Below are 22,575 nucleotides of genomic sequence, written 5' to 3' on the forward strand. Positions count from 1 at the left end.
TAACACTGAAAATAGAAGCGTGGGCATTCTGCTAAACATATCCTTTTCATTTATGAGTGAACTATTCCTTTAATCCCACCAGGGTCATTCTGTGTCAACTCAGCCAGAGGTCCCCTGCTCAAAATTGTGATTTTTTTTTTTTTTTTTGTTCTGGTTAAAGAAATACATAATAGAAGATGAAAATTAAATATTAAATGCCATGGATCAATATTTACTGAGTAATCCACTATTTTGTAGAGAGGGGTCAAAATGGCAATTTTCACCCATGATTTTGGAGTAAAACCACAGATAAAAAAAATAACCTTAGAAAGGTGTCAGCATCATTATTTTATTTTTACACAGAGATTGGTAGATCCATTACTAAAATCAGTCGACTTCAGCACCTCTTGTTGCATTATATGCCCAATGATATAAGTCCAAAAATGGGGAAAAAAGCACGTTTTGTGTTCTTTTTCCAAAGTTGGAGTGCCTATAACTCCAGAAATATTAAAGATGTCTTAAAATCCTTTTAGATTCTGCCTCAGAACAAACTTTTCTTTGGGTATCTTCATTTATAAGGCCCTATATGGTTCACTCTCAGACATATGGGGATCTCAGTGTGGCTCCATGTGCAAATTGTTGAATTTTACCCATTTTCAATGGTTTAAAAACCAAATGTGGGTCACTTTGTATAAAGCTGATACTTATTGTGTTTAAAGAGGAATGTCTGAAGAACAAATAATGCTGAAACTAGAAATGCACCTTTATTTATTCAATGACCATTTCAGTGTATTTTTGGCACTCAGACTTTGTTAAAAATGGTATGTTCTATGCAACTGTTTTAATAGAGGGAAACAAGATGCAGTTCTAGTTTCAACATTATTTGTCCTTCAGACATTCCTCTTTAATAGACAAAATGTATCAGCTGTATTCAAAGTGACCCAGATTTGGTGTTTGACCAAATGCACTGAGAATGTGTACAATTTAACAGTTTACTCATGGAGCCACACTGAGAGCCCCATATCTCTGGGAGTGAACCATACAGGGCCTTATAAATGAAGATATCAAAATAAACATTTGTTCTGAAGCATAATCTCAAAGGATTTTAAGATATCTTTAATACTTCTTGAGTTACAGGCATGCCAACTTTGGAAAAACAACACAAAAGGTGCTTTTTCCCCATTTTTGAACTGTCACCATTGGCATATAATGCAACAAGAGGTGCTGAAGTCGACTGATTTTAGTAATGCATATACCAATCTCTGTGTAAAAATAAAATAATGATGCTGACACCTTTCTAAGGTTATTTTTTTTACCTGCAGTTTTGCTCCAAAATCCAATGACATTTTGACCCCCCTCTACAAAACAGTGGATTACTCAGTAAATATTAATCGATGGCATTTAATATTTTGTTTTCAGCTTAATTTATGTATTTCTTTCACCAGAAAAATAAAATAAAAATTGAGCTGGAGGAGTTGACATGGAATGACCCACCATCAATCCATCTCTCTGTTCATTAACATAATTTCACTGTTCTTTCAGTTTCCCTGGAGCAATATTTGACCAGTTTAGAAATACAAAAAATGCTCTGAAGGCACACAAACGTCTATTTTTTTCCTCTCAATCAGATTATGCATGCATGCAGGGAACAAGCTTTTGAATAATGAAAATAGTTTTGAACTGTGCTGGATAGTGCAGCGTTTCTCAGCAACAGGATACATTCATTATTTCACACAAAAGAGAGAGAGAGAAATCGAGCAAAACTATATTATCTCTCAAGCACATTTGACAGGAATTTCTCTCATGTGAGGACAACAAGTTTCCTTTGGCCGTTTGTCACCCGTCGCCCACCATCCTCCAGTTCTCCTGATGAACAGCTGACGGCAATCCAAGAGTTTTTCATCTCTGATAAAATGAGACAAGGTCACAGACTGTTGCTAAGCAGCTCAAATGCACTGAGGTTCTCTGTGGAGACCACCAAAGAGTCACATTGATGGCCAAACGGAAATCTGACAGCTGCTTGGAGCGTCTTAAAGAAATCTGCAGTGTTCGAGACAGGCGCATTTGTATTGCGATGACATTAGTGTTGTTAAAACACTAAATGAACAGAAAGAGCCACTTCCTGTTAGTCTGTTATGTGCTATTGTGTTTTGATTTTCTCAATGTCACAATCATCAAAAATGCCTAAGATAAAAAAAAAAGTTGGTCGACCTATATAGCTTTTAAGTGTTGATACCGATATCTTGAGAGCAGAGTGGCTGATAACTGATATAATAGACCTGATTCAGATTCAAAAATCAAATATGGCGCTACTCTGAACAGGGTTGGGGAGTAACAGATTACATGTAACGGGATTACGTATTTAAAATACAAAATATTAGTAACTGTTTTCCACTACAGTTACAATTTAAATAGTTGGTAATCAGAATACAGTTACATTCAAAAATTATTTTGATTACTGAAGAGATTACTTTGCATTTTATTGTCATTTATTTCATTACATTTTTAGTCTGCTTTGTTGGAAAACAGCCATATAAACGATGTGATCTGATGAGTGTTTAAACAGCCGTGAAACACTTTCTTATGATGTGTTACATTCATACGATGAGACAGAGGGCACTTTCACACTGTTATGAGTGAAAAGGTGGATATGATGTTATACGATCAGAAGATGATGCCCTTGTGTATACTCTGTGGTGTTTTGAAGTAAGTTTGATAAGCAGAAATCGTTAACCGTGTGCAATTTGTCATGTGAATACTTAGCTTTAAGCTAAGCTAAATGCTATTTCTAGCCCTTTTACATGCACCTATTATCATGCACGATCATAGTTTTTTCCATCAAGAAAATCAACATTAGATGTTTTTTTTCTCTAGTAAAGTCATTAAAATTAGGGCAAACATGTACTACAAAAATCTTATTTTTGATGATAATTTTTGCATTGTTTTCCTGTAAAAATATTTTAAAAAATCCTTACAAATGTACCGTGTTTTATAAGCAACACTGCATAAGATTTTTTTTTTTCAGATATTTTTAATATGTGTTTTTTTTTTTACTACACAGATTTTTTTTCCACTTATTAGCTTTTTTATAGTCCAAAAAAGTGAAAAAAATCTGCGAGTGCAGAAGAAGTAATTCCAAGTATTTCCATCACATTATTGTAAGAGGCGAATTTGCAAAGCGAACTATAATGGACCAAATATTACTCGTCAAATAATAAAGATGAAAAAATTATATTTTGGAACTGAACTTTGGAAGGTGAATATTTATTATTAAATTTTTAATAAAGAAATTTGGTGTGAAATGTTATTAATTGAAAGATTCACAGCTTAAATATCTAAAAATATGAAATCGCATCCCAAAAAATGCAAGCACTGTTAATGCAATACGTTTATTTTTATTTAGTGCAATTCAGCATGCTTTTTGTTTCAAAGACATTTATCATTAATATACTTACATATAACTAATGTTAACAAATACAACCTTATTGTCATGGTACAGAATATAATAATCATTCAGTATTCCCATCACTGAACCATGGTACAACCACAGTACTTTTATGCAAGGGTGCAGTGATCATCTGTTGGAGTATGGAGATGGTGTGAGTGTGTCGCAGCTCTTGCGTGGGTCTAGTTGTCTCCTGCATGGCTAATTAACTTGACTCATTGTGTTTGCATGTGATAACTATAAAGGCCAGTTTTGGGGGTGTTTGTTCACAGCTACACCCCCAGCCCACTCAAGATAACCAACTTCTCCTCGTTGCACCCGTTAATGACAAGGCCAGTGGGTGGGCCGCTATCGAGAGCTCATGCACAAAGTCTCGCATCTCGGTTTCTGACTCGAGCCACTGTCTGGCTGATAACCGCATGTTCTTCAATGCCATCTTCTAATTAACTCTGGGTTTGTGTTCATCGGGACTCTCTCAGCATGGCACAAGCTGGTTTGGGTGTATGTGGTGACAGCTGTCATATTTCTGGCTGCAGCGAGCTTCCAAGCTGCCTGATATCCAACGGGAGGCTGGCCGGATCTCTACAGGAGGTCGGTTCGTGTGGTCATGCATGTAAACAGACATGCAATTTCACATCGTATATACAAAAAGGGTCTTCAATGAAACATGTTTGGCCTCTGGCTGTTTTGATGTGTCCCATTAAATTTTATACATTAACTAATATCTTCTAAATTCTTAGAAGAATTCTTAGAATAAATGCCAGAAATCGTAAAATGCAATATGCAGGAAAGGAAGTATTGCCTTTTAATTACAAGAGCAAATCATCTTATCAGGCATCGCCTAGTTCTTACTCTAGAGCTGAACTTAAAAATATTTAAAAACAAAAAGAATTTAGACTGACTTTTCCATCTTTTTTTTTGCTTTTTTTTGACAGACATTTTTTCATGTGTATTTCAGGTGCCAATCTTTTGACGAATTTAAAAGGATTAAACTTAGAGTACAAACACTAATACCCTCAAAAAGACAGATTAATATGTCATGTTGTTTTATGGGTGATCTTTTCAAGCATTTACAAAGAGCAATATTAAGGCAATTAAATATTGTAGAGCAGATCAAAACTACAAAAATAATATTCGTAACTAGAATATAACCTAGAAAACACAATTTTAACCCTTTCGCAGGTACGATCAAACCGGTGTGATCTGTATTCATGCTGCTGTTTACCAGCAAAATCGGTTGTCATAATGAACCAGCGGCTCAAATAGTCTTTTCAACATTACAATATCTTTATTTTTATATGTTACAAACTTAATCACTAAATAAAAGTATAAAGCTGTTACCATCGAAGCGCACCGTTTAGATGCAGCTCTGCGGCCATGTTTTCTGACGTCAAAGAATATACAAACTAGTAAGTTGACTCAAGCCTTCTCCCATTCTGTCCGTTACAACTGGGGCAAGGAGAGTGAAAGGGCTAGGTTTTTAGAACCTTCTATACTCCTCCTTTTGTATGCTTCTATGATGATACAAACTCAGAATCCCATCTTGCATTGCACTGAAGATATGGAGGCGCTCATAGCGGGCAAGTGCATTCGCATCTTATCTATCATAATCAATCATTATAAAGATTTAAAAACCACATTATATGTTTGATAATATATAATCTGTTCTCCAGTGCACCTGCAGTGAAGTGTAAGGTAAGATTTATTTTAATTACAGTGCGCATTAAAGAACTCACTCTGGGTGATCCGTCAGTACAGGAGAAACTCATGTGCGAAAAGGGTAAAATGTCTCGATTTTCCAGGTTTTCTATAACCATGTGTGACGAGGAGGAGGATGTGGCCGGGCCGTGAGGATGCACGCCCGGCGCTGAATTGTCCTAATCAGCCGGGAGGGGGATGAAGACGAGCCAGAGGCGCCAGTTTGAGAGAGAGACATACGCGGCCATTGTGTGTGTGTCTGTGTATTTATGTTTAAGTTCAGTTATGTCATTAAAATTATGTTGACTGTTCTGCGGGTTCCCGCCTCTTCCTTGCCCGTCCTGTGAACCCCGTTACATTGGTGCTGAAATCCGGGAAGGAGGAGGGATGCGCTGTCATGGAGTCCTCACCACTGCTGTCCGCCAGGGGAGGAGCCGCGGCCATCCTCCAGGGGTCAGAGGACTCACTGCCGTCCACCAGGGGAGGAGCTGCTGTTGTCCGCCAGAGGGCGGAGGAGTGGCTGAGGACCAGGCGACGGCATGTCTGGGGACTGGTCCTCAGCCAGTCCTGCGCCCTCTGGCTGGCAGACAGACAGCCGCTCCTCCCCTGGCGGACGGCAGCAAGTAATCCGACACCTATCGGATGGTAACGGGTCCTCCCCTTCCTGGCGGACGGCAGAGGTTCCTCTGACTCCAGGCGGCCTGCAGTGACTCCTCCGCTCACTGGTGGAAGGCAGCGGCTCCTCTCCTGGTGTACGGCAGTGGCGAGGACTCCACGACAGCGGATCCCTCCTCCTTCCTGGGTTTCGGCACCAGTGTAATGGGGATCACAGTGCGGGCAAGGAGGTGGCGGGAACCCGTAGAACAGTCAACATAATTTTAATGACATAACTGAACTTAAACAAACATAGACACACACACACACAATGGCTGCGTGTGTCTCTCTCTCGAATTGGCGCCTCTGGCTCGTCTTTATGCCCCTCCCGTCTGATTAGGACAATTCAGCGCCGGGCGTGCATCCTCACGGCCCGGCTACGCCCTCCTACTCGTCACACAGTGAAGCCGTGGTCATACTAGATTTTGAAAGTGCAAAACTATATCAGACACTGTAACGGACAGGATATGAGGTCACGTGGGATGGGAGAACCGGGCCAATTTTTGTTTGGGGTTTTGTTAGAGTTTAAAGACAGAAATGTGAAGCTTAATATTTTATAAAAGCACTTACATTAATTCTTCTGTTAAAATGTATTATTTGAGCTGTAAAGTTGTTTACATTTTTTTACGATCGTTTTAGGGTTTACGGCTTTACGTCATTATGGCAACGAAGTTATATAATTGTCTATAACTTTATCACACTAAAATCATGTTAACACACATATTGTTTATGTCTTGTGTCTATACTTTGAGTGAGTATTTTAACATTTTAACAAACTGGCCCCTTTGACTTCCATTGTAATTATTTTTCATGGTAATCAACATTATGCCACAAATGCTGTCAACTGAGTTTAACTTGTATTGAAACCGGAACATTCCTTTAATGTCTACTGACTTGCATAGATTTTAGTCTTGCCTCATTCAATCCAAAGGAGCTGTCCTTGAATTTCTTTGATTCATGACTTTGATAATATGCATAAACTATGTTATACAGACTCCACCCACTCACCTCCCACTGGCCCTGCTGTGATTGGCTCTTGAGCTGTATGAGCCAGTCCTCGCTGTCTGCCTCAGCGCAGTGGTGCATGGTGATGATGACGGGTCGGGTGAGGAGAGCTCCAGGAGGACCACAGCTGACCACTGGACTCAGAACCGTCTGTGTGTCATCAACCTGAGGCCTTTAATCACATCAAAACCATCATGAATGATATCAACCACAAAATCACACATGAGAGCTCTTTAATAGCTCAGCTGGTTACCTCATGCTCTCCTTCCTGTGAACGGTCACGTACATCTCATAGACACGTCCCTGAGGGATTGCACCTGCTGGCACCAACAAACTCACTCCTGTGGAGACACACACACACACACACACCATCAGTCTGCCATCCCGTGACCTCTGCCAGGCCCTGCGTCTGCCATGCCCAATACGATGCCCGCTGGAGTGGCACAGAGCAGGAGCAAAAGTCCTATCAATGTCACACACACAGGCTCACTCCACACTCCATATCAATGTGTTCATATGCACAGCAGCAACAAATGTGTGAATTTCCCGTTTGATGAATTTCTCATTGATTTTCTCGTGTCCTTTATTTGAACTTCAGTTTGAGCAGCAAATAAAAGCATCACCAGAGACTAAAGCAGCACTCGAGAGCCAAAAAAACAAAACAGAAGAAGCATTAAGCAGTTTGAAGGCAACATCATACATCATGCTTTGATTCAGATTTGACAAAGTTAAAGTCAACTTGAAATCAGAATTGACTATTTACTTTTTAAAAAACATGTTCCTGGTCTTATTACATATATACATGTAAATTTTGTGGTGCACTAATCCTGTTTCATGATGAATTATCGGCCAATGGTCCCGCTGGAGTCGATGATGGGCGTCAGTCGTAAGAACGATCACCCTCTCACAGTGTCCTAATCTCTTTATATCCAACTCACTGTAGTAAGTCACTTTGAACAACTGCTTCAGCTAATTTATGAGCAGCCACTGGCAGCAAAGAGCCACTTATCACCAGCGCAACTCTCACGGGAGCTGTAAAAATCACTGTGTGTGAGAGAGAAATCTATTGACCTGTAGAGACAATTAGAGGTTGCCATCTTTTACACAAAGCTCAGTTGTGCAGTACTCACCGACATCGAGTTGGTAAACGTGTCCAGCTTATGACTTACAGGAAACACAGTTTCGGCAGTCTCTCTCGTGTGCCTCTGGGTAACATAATCTTGTATGCAGTGCATGTGGTTTAAAATAATAATTGCTCATTCAGTAAATGTTGTGCCAATATGAATACATTTTCCTGTTCCTTAAAGGCCTCATATGATGGAAAACAGGCTGTTCAACCATTTAAAATACAAGTTTAATGTTCTGTGAACACGTACACTAACATTCAAAACTTCCTCTCCAGTCCATCCAGACCAATTGTTGAAACTGCAAAAACACCCACACGATTATCTCATCCGGTATTGTGCAGTAACTTAACGGTTTCGCTCGGACAATTCATACACTTCAAAAAACAATTTACTTACACGTAGCATTGAGACATCAGTTCATTTTAGTGAATCAATTTATTCAGGCACTGTATGTAAATGAACTAGTTTAATTAAATGATTCCCTGATAAACTTGAGGTCAGTTCTTTTATTTTTTTGAAGTGAAATATTTAGCTAATTATTGCTGTTTAATTCTAAATTTTTTAAAACTCAGTTACATAAAGTGTGGATTATAATTTTCTTTGTTGTATTTAGTATAGATTTGACACCCTAAATGACATATACTGGGCCCATGAGAAAAAAAATATAATAATCAAAATATGACTAACTACAGTCTTGACTAACACAAAATAGGTGTCGTTTGAAAGCTTAGAAGCTCTACTTTCCAATGCATGTAGACATTATGACCAAAACTGAACAAGTGCTTTGAAATTTGCAGATAAATCAAAAGTGTACCATTTTGATAATTTATATTAAAAAATTGCACTTTACATATTATTGCAATCAGTAAAAACATCTGATAACTGATCAAATAGTCATGTGTCATATGTTGTTGGAAAGCTCTCAAAGAGTAGAATACAACCAGCCCATTTGTTTTACTCACAGACAAAAATATAACGAGTAATAGCTAATTATATATCTTTGATAATTATCTTGGTGTTGCTTATATGCTGCGTTTCCACTTATAACTTCATGAAAAATAAAAAGAACATAAAATATCACATACCATTACTTAGAGGTGATTATCTTTCAATCGAGTCCACACACAAGATAATCAGATGCATAGATCATTAGATAATCCACATGAAGCGCAATGTTACATATGGCCACCAGGAGATGGCGCCAAATACATGACACAGACTCAATGATGACTCAAATGACACAGAATGAAACTCATTCTGTGAAATCTCATTACTAAAATCATGTCTGCATGCTATGCAAACCTTTAGTTATTGTTGTGTTTGCATGTGTAATTAGTTCTTATGTACAATTATTATGTTTTATTTGTTTGGAGATGTTTTTGGACACTATGATCAATTATTTTTGTAATGCTATAACTTTTGATTGCTTTGTCGTATCAACACAACATTTTCCTCAGATACAGTTGACATGATTGGGAACCAAAAAAAGCTGTTTTTTGGAGCCACCTTATTTACACCCAGAGATATACACCACCGGTCAAAAGTTTTGAAACTCTTGACTGAAATGTTTCTCATGATCTTAAAAATCTTTTGATCTGAAGGCGTATGCTTAAATGTTTGAAATTAGTTTTGTAGACAAAAATATAATTGTGCCACCACATTAATTTATTTCATTATAAAACTAAAATTTAATAAAAAAAAAAAAAGTTTTTGAAATTGATGACTTGGACCAAATAATAAAGAAAAGCAGCCAATAATTGCCCAGCATATAGAATGGAACTCCTTCAATACTGTTTAAAAAGCATCCCAGGGTGATACCTCAAGAAGTTGGTTGAGAAAATGTCAAGAGTACATATCTGCAAATTCTAGACAAGGGGTGACTACTTTGAAGATGCTAAAATATAACACAGTTTTGATTTATTTTAGATTTTTATAGTCACAACATAATTCCCATAGTTCCATTTATGTTATTCCATAGTTTTAATGACTTTACTATCATTCTAAAATGTAAAAAAAAATTATAATAAAGAATGAGTAAGTGTTTCAAAACTTTTGACCGGTAGTGTACAATGTCAATAAGAAAAAAAAAAAAAAAAAAAAAGTAAATTTTTTGGTTAGATTTTTTTTTTTTTTTCAGCAGTTTCTTAGGCTGAGAGTCTCAGAATGTATCATAATCTATATCATTAAAAAATCTGAAAAGTTTTCTTTACAATGGCTGTACTTCCCTCCGGGTCTGTTTCTTTATAAAACACAGCTGCACAGGAAGCACAAACACAGAGACCCGTGCAGTGACTTATATGTACATACAGTCACGTGACACACACTGACCTGAGTTTGGAACGATCAGATGTCCTCCGAGAGAGTTGAAGGAACCGAACGCGGTGCAGGACGGGTCCCATGAGCGTGCCAGCGTCTGCGTGCGGCGGTTGATGGTGTCGCTGTCGATCAAGGTGTGCGGGAGTTTGGGCGAGAGTTTTGACGAGATGTCGGAGAGATCCTCCTGAGGCGTGACCATACCGGACGAGTTGTACACCTTGATCTTCAGGTTGGGCAATGGGTCGAGCAGAGGAGAGTTCGTCATGGGGATTTTATCAGCGACGTTGTGGAGGGCGTAAACGGGACCTCTGTACATGGCGGCAGCTGACGTCAGATCAGGAGGAGCCGTTAGGAGATCGGCTAAAGAGAAATAAAAGAGGGAACAAACAGAACGCTTCAGTGTAAGACTAATATTAATGGATCCATAACAAATATAACATGAATTGTTTAAGAGTTTAGCTAAAAAAGTCATACATCAGAGGTTTTTTTGTTCATTACTACATTACATGTCAACTTCTCACTCAACCATTTTGTCTTTTTGTGGATTTATGGACACAGGATTTTTCATTTTTGTCATGAAATGTCCCACCATCTGAAATTGTGTGTTGAGTTTAATAGAATTCTGTGCTGGAAATGACGCTGATGGAAATAAAATTTTTCCCCTTTTTCTCACAATTTGGAATGCCCAATTCCCAATGCGCTCGAAGTCCTCGTGGTGGCGTAGTGATTCGCCTCAGTCCGGGTGGTGAAGGACGAATCTCAGCTGCCTCCGAGTCTGAGACCATCAATCCGCACATCTTATCATGAGGCTTGTTGAGCGCGTTACCACGGAGAGATAGCGCGTGTGGAGGCTTCACGCCACCCACCGCAGCATCCACGCACAACTCACCACGTGCCCCACCGAGAACGGACCACATTATAGTGACCACGAGGAGGTTACCCCATGTGACTCTACCCTCCCTAGCAACCAGGCCAATTTGGTTGCTTAGGAGACCTGGCTGGATTCACTCAGCACGTCCTGGGATTCGAACCATTTTGAATGTTTTTCAAATAAATAAAAAATATCGACTCATCTGTCTTGCTTAGGCATTTTAAGTATCCTTAATGCACACAATTAAATAATATTTTCAATAAATAATTCAATAATATTAATAAATAATATTAAATATATATATATATATATATATATATATATATATATATATATATATATATACACACACACACACACACCACATTATATATACAAACCCATTAAAATTATAAAGTCTTTAAATAAATAATATAAATTATATAATAATATAAATAATATAAATAAAAAATGCTCTAAGGGTGTGTTCACACTTGTAGTTCTCTTGGTCCGGACCAAAAAAAAACAATTATACATTTAGTCCTGGTTCGCTTAGCGTTCACACTGGCATTTTTAACACCGAACCTGAAGATACAAAACAAAAGGCATCAGGAAAAAGTCACAACCTGATTGGACAGGTTTTATGACGTATATTTTGCGACGGAACTTGCCGAACATCCAAAACATTGCTGGCTGATGGGCGAAATGTGCTCGTTGGACCCACTTTCCCTTAACCTATCGCTGAACATTTTGAACACTTGAGCATTTTTGTGCGTTTTTTCCAGTATACTGGAAATATGCTCGTCGGACCAAATGTTAATAAGGAACTTTACCACCTCACTGCTCCATGTTTGTCCTCTGTTCATTTTGTTGTGAGTACACCGCTCTTACCGCTCTATGTTATCAAATCACGTGATTTTTAGGGTCCCATCTTGTGACATCACATCATGTTATTGGTCCGTTTATATGACTTTGGTCCATGCTGCATTCATATATCATTCGAACTGCACTAGAGTTAGTTTGGAAGCGGACCAAGAACCACTATTCAGGGGGTCTCGGCCCGCTTGTTTGGTACGCACCAAGGTTCGGATGGCAGCGTTCACGCTTGTTCAAATGAACCGCACTAACAGAGCAATCACACCAGAGTTCGTTTTAATCGAACCAAATCTGCCAAGTGTGAACACACCCTTAAATTCTCAATAAACGCAGTCCATGTTAATGTGAGTTTTCGTCCCGAACAGCCACAACTAATTTTTCTCCCCTTTTCTCCCCAATTTGGAATGCCCAATTCCCAATGCGCTCGAAGTCCTCGTGGTGGCGTAGTGACTCGCCTCAATCCAGGTGGTGGAGGACGAATCTCAGTTGCCTCCGCGTCCGAGACCGTCAATCCGCGCATCTTATCACGTGGCTTGTTGAGCGTGTTACCGCGGAGACGTAGCACGTGTGGAGGCTTCACGCTATTCTCCGCGGCATCCACGCACAACTCACCACGTGCCCCACCAAGAGCAAGTACCACATTATAGCGACCACGAGGATATGACTCTACCCTCCCTAGCAACCGGGACAATTTGGTTGCTTAGGAGACCTGGCTGGAGTCACTCAGCCCACCCTGGATTCAAACTCACAACTCCAGGTGTGGTAGTCAGTGTCAATACTCGCTGAGCTACCCAGGCCCCCACAAATGGTGTTGTTTGCTTAGTTTCTATTTTTGCTGTTGTGCTAGGTAGCCCTGCCCACAAAGAAATCTCACTGTTACATATAGTTGTTTATTAAACATCAGATATGTTCTGATTAGCTGTGCATTTGTCACTTCATACAGTATTTTTTTCTTCTTACAGGGAGGACACAAAAAATTACTCGACACCAGAAACTTGCGCTAAGTAACATTAGAACAAAGTATAAGACAAGATATTTATTAATGCATCTAAGATAAATCTAGTCCCTAATATTTATTTGAGGCATGATAAAGTTTTCTCCCTAAAGAGTGCAGTATATTCAGGGGTGTACAAAGTCGTCATTAATCTTTTTCCTCGTTACTGCATAACTCTCGTTCAGTGTGCGGCAGACAGCGGTGTCCTCGGAGGGCATCGGGATTGGCTCTGTGTGTATGAAAGCAGATGGCATCTTAACAAATGAGCCAATGCTTCATAGGTACACACATGAATATTCATGAGCATTCTGAGTGGGCATGGGGTCACACCATGAGCTCTTTGTTCCTCGCGAGAGCTGTTGAACCCACGACACGCGGAACTGAGCTGCTCTCAAAACTGACACTACAAGTGCTCTCCTCTCAACGAGAACACTTTCAGATCATTCACACAACCAGTTATGGAAACCATGGCAACTCGTGCGAGTAGTGTCGCCTGTGTAGATACCGCTGGAATCGCTGAGACACAAAAGGTCAAAGAGAGGTCACATGCATTTGAGAGTCAAACAAAGAAATAAGCAGCATCTTCTACGAAATTAGAAGTACTAGAGAGGAAATGGAGTGTGTTCTGTCCACGCTAATTTTTAAATAGTTGTTTAATGTAAACATGCATCAGGCAATGGCCCATAACCAATCACAAAATTGATTTCTGTGGTTAATGTGGACTATTTAAAGTGTTAAGTAAGAGATAATGTACAGTCAGTCGCTTGTTATCGCAAAATAAACCCCGACAGGGTGATCAGGATCCTGTACATTATCCAGCTTGTTACACAGCTACCTACCAAATAAATAAATAAATAAATGGACATGAAATATTGAGATCACTATTGTTATTATGTGATCTACAAGCAGATGAATTCCACATCTGGTTTGCATCAGAGTTCTGTTGGTGTTTATTTAGTTAAAACGACCGTCTGACTGCTCATTATCCAGCTTATTACAAAACTACTAGCTAAATAAGTCAAATAAATGGATGGACATGACACATTGATTTGAGTTTATATTATTTTATTAGTTTACTTGTAGAGATCGCAGAGTGATACAAGTAGTAGCAAAGATGACTCGCAATACCCTGATGTCTGATGTCTTTTTTTTGTTGTTGTTGATTTTCTCCCCTTTTCTCCCCAATTTGGAATGCCCAATTCCCAATGTGCTCTAGGTCCTCTAGGTGGCGTAGTGACTCGCCTCAAGCCGGGTGGCGGAGGATGAATCTCATTTGCCTCCGCATCTGAGACCGTCAATCCGTGCATCTTATCACGTGGCTTGAGCGTTACCGCGGAGACCTTGCGTGTGGAGGCTTAATGCTATTCTCCGCGGCATCCACGCATGTGCCCCACCGAGAGCGAGAACCACATTATAGCGACCACGAGGAGGTTAACCCAACGTGACTCTACCCTCCCTAGCAACCGGGCCAACTGGTTGCTTAGGAGACCTGGCTGGAGTCACTCAGCACACCCTGGATTCGAACTCGTGACTCCAGGTGTGGTAGTCAGCGTCAATACTTGCTGAGCTACCCAGGGCCCCGGTCTGATATGTCTTAATGTCCGGATGTGCGGTTGTTATTAAGAAATATTAGATGGCGCCACTGACCAATCAGAATAGAGTCGTGCATTAAAATAAATTAGCGCACAATTATTGCAGCATCCGTTTTCCCTCACTTTGTGTGGCTCGCTTTATTTGCGCACACAAATTATGGCCATGAAATGCGTGGTTGGGAAGTAACGGAATACATGTAACGGGATTACTTATTTAAAATACAAAATATAAGTAACTGTATTCCACTACAGTTACAATTTAAATAGTTGTTAATCAGAATAGTTACTTTCAAAAAAGTATTTTGATTACTTAAGAGATTACTTTGCATTTTATTGTCATTTGTTTCATTTTATATTTAGTCTACTCGGTCGGAAATCATTTATGCTTTTAAATGAAGCGATCCGAGAAGCATTTGAGCAACGGGAAAAGTGAATGTCACATTCATACGAGCAGACAGAGGGCGCTCTCACACTGCTATAAGTGAAAAGGGGGATATGACGCCATTAAGGATCTATAGCAACATGAAAGGGGTTAGAAATGCTCTGACAGATTAAATATAAATCCGATAAATATACGATTACAAGGCTATATGGTTTGTCCATTTTTTATGCACTTTGGGTATTTTTACAAGAATAATGGATGCTTATATGAGAAACATTAACCAATGTAGCCTATAGCATCATATAGAAAGCTACATATAACAGATTTTCTGCCTCATTCTATGAACAATGCACAAACGATCAGAAGATGTCCACATTAGATCTTTTCTGTCCAAACTTTTTATATGTCGGGGATCAAATGCAGAAAAAACTAAGGTGCCGCAGGCCACATTGCTGTAATAATTAAAAAAAACGTCTAGAAAATATTACACTCACTTATTCACATTTTCATCTTTTTGATGTCCATTCAGTGGCACTGCAAAGCACATATAGATCTGCTACTGAAAATTGGGTGTGACCTATCACAATAATCAGAATCAGATTACATTTTATCACTTTATAGCTATACAATTAAAACTTGTGTTCTGTTGTTTCTTGCATTACAAATATGATTTTAATTTGATTAAAATCTTCATTTGAGTTTGTAAATGTGCATGTGCAAGCTGAGCACACGCATCAGGCACAGATGTGCAAGTATTTCAAGCGCTCTCTCCTACAGTCTGTCCTCACTCAAATGGCGCTGGGAAGCCAGTGAATCATTTTTCTTGTTTCAACGAAATATCAGAACGAACCAATTAATTACAGTATACTTCCCAGTGCTACAGAGGACGTTCTGGAAGAGTATGCATGGTTCATACGTCTCTGTGCGTGCTCAAACACTGTTTGGCCACTCACACAACAGCAGCTCTACTCAGTTGTATGATGTGAGGCATCGGGACATTTTTACAAGAGCAAGTACATGAGTAAAGTATCTAATCTGATGTCAATCCTTTACTAAATGCATCATTCTTTCTGCGGGGTGCTTCATCCTTGGAAATAAGGAACATTAAAAACTCCTGTTGATGAAGCTGGTGATGACACAGAATGCGCTAGTGAAGATGGTGCACTGTGAATAGCGGCTGCACGTGATAGCGACATCCAGTGCCCAGAATATGAACTTCAGATCATTTCTCCATAGCGGGCCTAATTCTGTTCCATTTCTGAAGTCTCTAGCGGGCCGCATCGGAGCAGTCGGAGGGCCGCACAAAGGTCTAGTAAGACCTTTAATATTAGTGCAAAGATGTACAGCAAAAATAATCCCCTTAATAAGAATTAAGATAAAAAAAACTAATAAATCCTGAAGCTATAATGCATAAGATATTTAGGCTTTTCAGAGCATGCATTTTTTTGTGTGTGTGTGTATTTTGGTTTACTGTACTGGCAGATTTCTTTTCACTTTTTTCACTTGTTTATAGTCAAAAACAAGTGAAAAAATCTGCCAGTGCTGAAGAAGTAATGCAAAGTATTTAGATTACGTTACTGATGGCGAGTAATCTAATGGAATACATTATAAATGACGTTTTACACTACCACACCTGGAGTTGCGAGTTCGAATCCAGGGTGTGCTGAGTGACTCCAGCCGGGTCTCCTAAGCAACTAAATTGGCCCGGTTGCTAGGGAGGGTAGAGTTACGTGGGGTAACCTCCTCGTGGTCGCTATAATGTGGTTCTCGCTCTCGGTGGGGTGCGTGGTGAGTTGTGCGAGGATGCCGCGGAGAATAGCGTGAAGACTCCACACGCGCTACGTCTCCGCGGTAACGGGCTCAACAAGTCACGTGATAAGATACGCGGATTGACGGTCTCAGATGCGGAGGCAACTGAGATTTGTCCTCCACCACCCGGATTGAGGCGAGTCATTTTAAATGTAACCCTGACAGTAGTGCATTATGTGCTCACAAATGATCTCGGACCGTGAACAGCAGCTCCTAAAGAACAAGTGACGATTAAACGCCCCATCTGCGAACACTTTTCAAAACGTTTAACATCCATAAGATATTTTCTACATGGTTATAAGATATTACAAGACATGTTTTAACCTTGTAGGTTTACACGTGTTTTCTTCCTGTCTAAAAATGTACATCAAGAATGTAAATGTAAGAATGTAGAATGGGTGTTCCTTTTGTATACTGTGAATTGTTTTATAAATGCCATTATATAAGCTTGACTTGTAATGTATATTACAAATTATGTTATGACTATATATAAGACGACATTGCTTTTGTAACTTTACTTAAAGCAGGTCAAAACCACTTATAATGGTATATGATCATGTCAATCCTTATGACTGTTGACACTATGCTGCTTTTGTAGACAGTACATTTACAATACCTAAAATATACTGTATATTACACTACAACTTTTGAGGATAAAATTAGTTGTTTAGTGTGTTATAATGCATTATGCTCTTTTAGGTATAACTATGAATAAGTTATGTGTTATAATGCATTATAACTGGAGTTACATTTATTTATGAGAAGTTTTAACATATTATAAGACATATTATGAGAAATGATGAATGCATTATAAATATGGGCTTTATAGAAAGTGTTAGGGTTATAATTGTGACTAATCACACCTAACATGATTAATCCCAATTAAATCACAGAAAACTGTGCAATTAATTAGTTCACTGATTTTAAGTTGGACAAAAAAGATTCATAATCGATCGTTTCTGTCGGTCACTTCTGAACGTTGGAGTGTCCGTGCCCAAACTTTGTTTCTTTGCACGTGATGTCGTGCGTCTAAAGTTTGGATGTGTAAACAGTGATGTGTTTTGAGGCTGAAAGTCTCGTAAGCGCATCGCGCATCCTCATTTCTCATTTCACTGTTTACACCTCACCTTTACTTCAACTGAAGTGTAATTAACACTCAATGTGCCAGACAGAGCTAATTACAGCCTCATGACAACGTACAGATTGCCTTCACATCAAAGTGACAAGCATTCTAATGATGCTGACCTGACACCGCATATTTCCCTCATCCCTTCAAAACGTGTCTTTGTGCTCGTCCTGATGCTCTGCCGTGGAGCGCCGGGCTTTCAATTATCAATGTCTCCACCGCTCTTTTCACGTCAGAAAGACTTTGACATGCATCAGTTCTCAATCTGAAGCAGTCATGTCATCAACCCCCATCCGCTCCACATTCATCACCAGCAAAATGATCTGTCACTGTACTTTATCATTACAGTGACACTGACACATAACGAGACGTGTCATAAGTTCACGGACAAAAGAGAATGTCACTTGTGATTGGACGATGGTGGTGTGACACACACAAAGGGATAGTTCACCCAGAAATGAAAATTCTGACATTATTAATTCACCTTCATGTTGTTACAGACTCAAGCAAACTTGCTTTGGATGCACTGAAAGTGGTTGGTGATTTATAATAGGACATAAATGCACCATTAAAGCAGTTCATACAACTTGTGCTCTATATTCCAAGTCATATGAATGATTTACGTGAGGAACAGACACAAATTTAAGTCGTTATTCACTGATAATCTTTCTTTCGGCTGGAGCTTAAAAATCGTATTCCAAATCGAATATTAGGAAGCATCACTGCTGGTTCAAAGTCACTGATGGCAGTGCCATTGTTTCTCATCATGTGACTGATTACAACTAGGGCTGAAATGAATGATTATTTTGATAATAAATTAATTTTTTTTTTTTTTTTAAATCGGATAAAAAAAAGCAAAACATGATTTCCTATATTTATTTATTTTTAAAAACATTATGCAAAATATTTATGTGCAAAAAAGGAGAAAATATAAATGTTACAATATAAATTGCATGTCATTTATCAAAAAAAAATATATTTTTTTTTATATTTTTATAATATAATATAATAATATTTCTCTTTAGTTTTTGGAAGCAGTAGGACAATTTAAACCACTCAGAAAATGAGTGATAAAAACAAAAGCATTCTAAGTGTTAAATGGCAAGAGGCGGCATGTTGTAATGTCTTTATTCCTTAAAAAGAAGGGATTTTGTAAACTTAACGTTACGTTAAAATAGTATTTCTTGCATTATATGTAGGATTTTAACCCTTTAAGCTCTGAAGGTGTTTTAAAAGATTTCCTGTTTCAGTGGCATACCCAAAATTAAAGCCTTATGACTAAAAAAAAATGTTCTTAATGTTTGGTCATTAAGAAAACTTTTCAAAATGTTTAATGATATAGATTATGGTACATCTGAGACTCTCAGTCTAATGCCGAGTTTACATGATTTTAGGCCCGATTTTCACTCGCCGGCAGTTTTGTGGAGATCGCCGACAAAAGCCCGAAATCATAGGCAAATCGGAGCTCGCTCCCGTGAGCAACGAACGCAATTTAGGAATTATCAAAGATGTGATCTGAGAGAAGCGCCGATGCATCGCCGATGTCAGCGAGATATCTAGCACGTTAAATATCTGGACCTGTCTGCGATTCCAAATCGCGCAATGTGAAATGTGTTTTGACTGAATACAACTGCAGCGTTAACCTACAGCCAATGAGAGAGCAAGAAACGGGGCACGGGCAGTTTCATGGGAAGGGGGAGGAGTCCTGATGTACCTACAACAGAACATCAACTAGCATGGCTGCGGTATCAAGAAACTCTCATTGGACCGAAGAAATGGAGGAAAAATTTGTGGAACATTGGCATGAGCGCCAGTGCCTATTTGATGTTTCCTCTAAACTATACCACAACCGGGTGGAGAAAGAGAAGAGTTGGAGAGAAATTGCCAATTCTCTTTGACAGTCAGGTAAGCAAATAGGTAGATTTTTCAGTAGGAGTTACTCTTTCATATTGTAACCAATAAAATATGATGCCTTTAGGCGATTAAAAACATTCACATCATATTCTGAAATGCATAACATATGATCATGCATTTGTTTTCGTATCTCGTATCACTTCTCACGTGTACTCTGTTGTGAAATGTAATTTGGAGTCCAGGCAGAGTCGTCGGGGATTCGTCAATAGTGAAATGTTTTGTAATGTGTTCACCCCTGTCGCCGATTCCTCATGTAATTTGAAAACACTACGACTTCCATGACAAGACAGACAGTTGTGTAATATGAACGGTACCACAATCTGACGTCTTTGAAAGTCGTGTAGTGTGTAGGAGGCATAAGAAGCTGCTGAAAAACAAACAAAAAATTTAGCCAAAACACTTTTATTTTACATTATATACTGTATTTCTGGGTGTAAATAAGGTGGATCTGACAGCTTTTGTTTTGAACGACAAAGCAATCAAAAGTTATAGCATTACAAAAATAATTTATCAGTGTCCAAAAACATCTCCAAACACATAAAACATAATAATTGTACATAAGAACTAATTACACATGCAAACACAACAATAACTAAAGGTTTGCATATCATGCAGACATGATTTTAGTAATGAGATTTCACAGAATGAGTTTCATTCTGTGTCATTTGAGTCATCATTGAGTCTGTGTCCTGTATTTGGCGCCATCTCCTGGTGGCCATATGTAACATTGTGCTTCATGTGGATTATCTAATGATCTATGTATCTGATTATCTTGTGTGTGGGCTCGTTAGAAAGATAATCACCTCCTCTAAATAACAGTATGTGATATTTTATGTTCTGTTTATTTTTCTTGAAGTTATAAGCGGAAAAGCGGCATATAAGCAAGACCAACATAATTGCCAAAGACATATACTTATATAGTTATAGACTATACTGCTATTACTCGCTATATTTTTGCCTGCGAGTAAAACAAATAGGTTGGTTGTATTCTACTCTTTGAGAGCTTTCCAACAACATATGACACATGACTATTTGATGAATTTTTACTGTTTTTACTGACTACAATATGTGTAGTGCAATTTTTTTTTATAAATGATCAAATGGAACACTTCTGATTAGTGGTCGACTGATATATCGCAGAAGGTGATAAATCGGCCGATATTCTGACTTTTTTAATTATCTGCATCGGCCGATTAATTTTCCCATTTGGTCAAAAATCGCCTGCTTGCACGTGAAGCGACTGAGAGATGTAAACAACCAGTCATGGTTCGTTTTGTTGTTATGTGCCATCATGTTCCTAATAGACCAGAGTGCAACACAGTGTCATTTAAACGGTCCGCATAACAGAGCCGCAGCAGACGCGTTTGAGCTCATAATGTTAAAATGTTCACCTGTTTTATTCTCCCTCTCTCTCCTCAACAGTTCCCTGTAACTTTTAATGGTCTTGTCTAATGATAAAAAGGCAAATATTAAAATAATCTCTTATACCGTCTGCAAATATGCACATCTCATTTAAACAGATGTAATAAACCAACCTCACAAAACTTGAGCAGATCCAGCATCCTGTGGAGCGCTCATTTATTCACTTCTAAAGCACGTATTCTATCAGTCTCTTCTCAACAGTTCCCTGTCACTTTTAACTTCATTTTCTAATGATAAAAGGCAAACTTCAATAAAACTTCTATCATATACCATCTGCATATATGCAGATATCTCATTTAAACAGATGTAATTCATGAACCTCACGAAAATCCAGTGTTTTATTCCCGTCAAGTGCTCATCTAATATCTTCTTCTGAAGTGCGTTTTCTATCAGCCAGAATTAAAAACTTCAGGATCAGGATTAAAAGTTCCTCTAATTCACAAATCATGATGGTCAGTCCATGACAATCCAAGCAGGCGATCCAGGCCGTTTAAACTGTCAGGAAATTGTTGCTCGAGCTGGATCCACACGAGCGTGTGAGTGCAACTTCAAGGCTGCATCCGAAACCAGTAAAATGCTGCCTCCGGATGGTGTATATGGAGGTAGGATGAAAATAAGGTGCTTTTCAAACTGTTCGGAGACCAGTTTCCTTAAGAGTTCAATTCATTCAAAACAGCTGTCAGTTAAGCCATTAAATGATTAGCCAGCAAGGTAGCAAGTCAGCTGCCTACGTTTCAGATGCAGCCCAAAGTAAAAGAGCATCACGTGTGCTATCCGTAAATGTCTTATTCACTATTCACTGTATGTGCAATTGGTTTGATTCTGTATTTTTGGAGTAAATGCAATTGCTAATGTGGATATGTCATCCATGGTTGCTGGGCTACTGTGTGTACTGTTATTTCCTTCTCCCTAATATATTAACAATTTCTTCATGTGCAAATAAATTACAAAAATTTTATGACTAAACAGAAATCTCAAGAAATTGCTAGCTACCATTTAAAATACAATATAATTTTTTTTAGTTTTGTGTGAAATTGAGTAAATATAGTGCTAAATAAGAGTTTTTTTTTTTTTTTTTTTTTAACAATTTCATGTTTGTTATTTACTATATTAAATTGTGTGATATATCGGCATTGTATCGGCCTATCGGCCACCCTGCTCTCTGGATATCGGCATCAGCCATTAAAAAACCCATATCGGTCGACCACTACTTTTGATTTATCTGCAAATTTCAAAGCACTTGTTCAGTTTTGGTCGTAATGTCTACATGCATTGTAAAGTAGAGCTTCTAATCTTTCAAACGACACCTATTTTGTGTTGGTCAAGAGTGGAGTTATTAATATTTTGACATGGGCATGCCCATCTGAGCTTAAAGGGTTAATTAAT

The 22,575-nt window shown here is 38.6% G+C and overlaps 1 protein-coding gene across 4 annotated transcripts in view; it reads right to left on the reverse strand.

Moving 5' to 3' along the window:
• The window catches only part of unc5cb (unc-5 netrin receptor Cb), a 267,331-nt gene that overhangs the window by 19,585 nt on the left and 225,171 nt on the right, over nucleotides 1-22,575 (reverse strand). For all 4 annotated transcript variants that reach the window (XM_051686038.1, XM_051686037.1, XM_051686039.1 and 1 more), the window contains 3 exons: nucleotides 10,237-10,584; nucleotides 7,035-7,122; nucleotides 6,785-6,953 (listed from right to left, as the gene is read on the reverse strand). In XM_051686038.1, the coding sequence (XP_051541998.1) occupies nucleotides 6,785-6,953; nucleotides 7,035-7,122; nucleotides 10,237-10,584 (605 nt within the window). The remainder of the gene's footprint in view (nucleotides 1-6,784; nucleotides 6,954-7,034; nucleotides 7,123-10,236; nucleotides 10,585-22,575) is intronic.

The sequence above is a fragment of the Myxocyprinus asiaticus genome, chromosome 43 (assembly GCF_019703515.2).
Source record: "Myxocyprinus asiaticus isolate MX2 ecotype Aquarium Trade chromosome 43, UBuf_Myxa_2, whole genome shotgun sequence".
Classification (NCBI taxonomy): Eukaryota; Metazoa; Chordata; class Actinopteri; order Cypriniformes; family Catostomidae; genus Myxocyprinus; species Myxocyprinus asiaticus.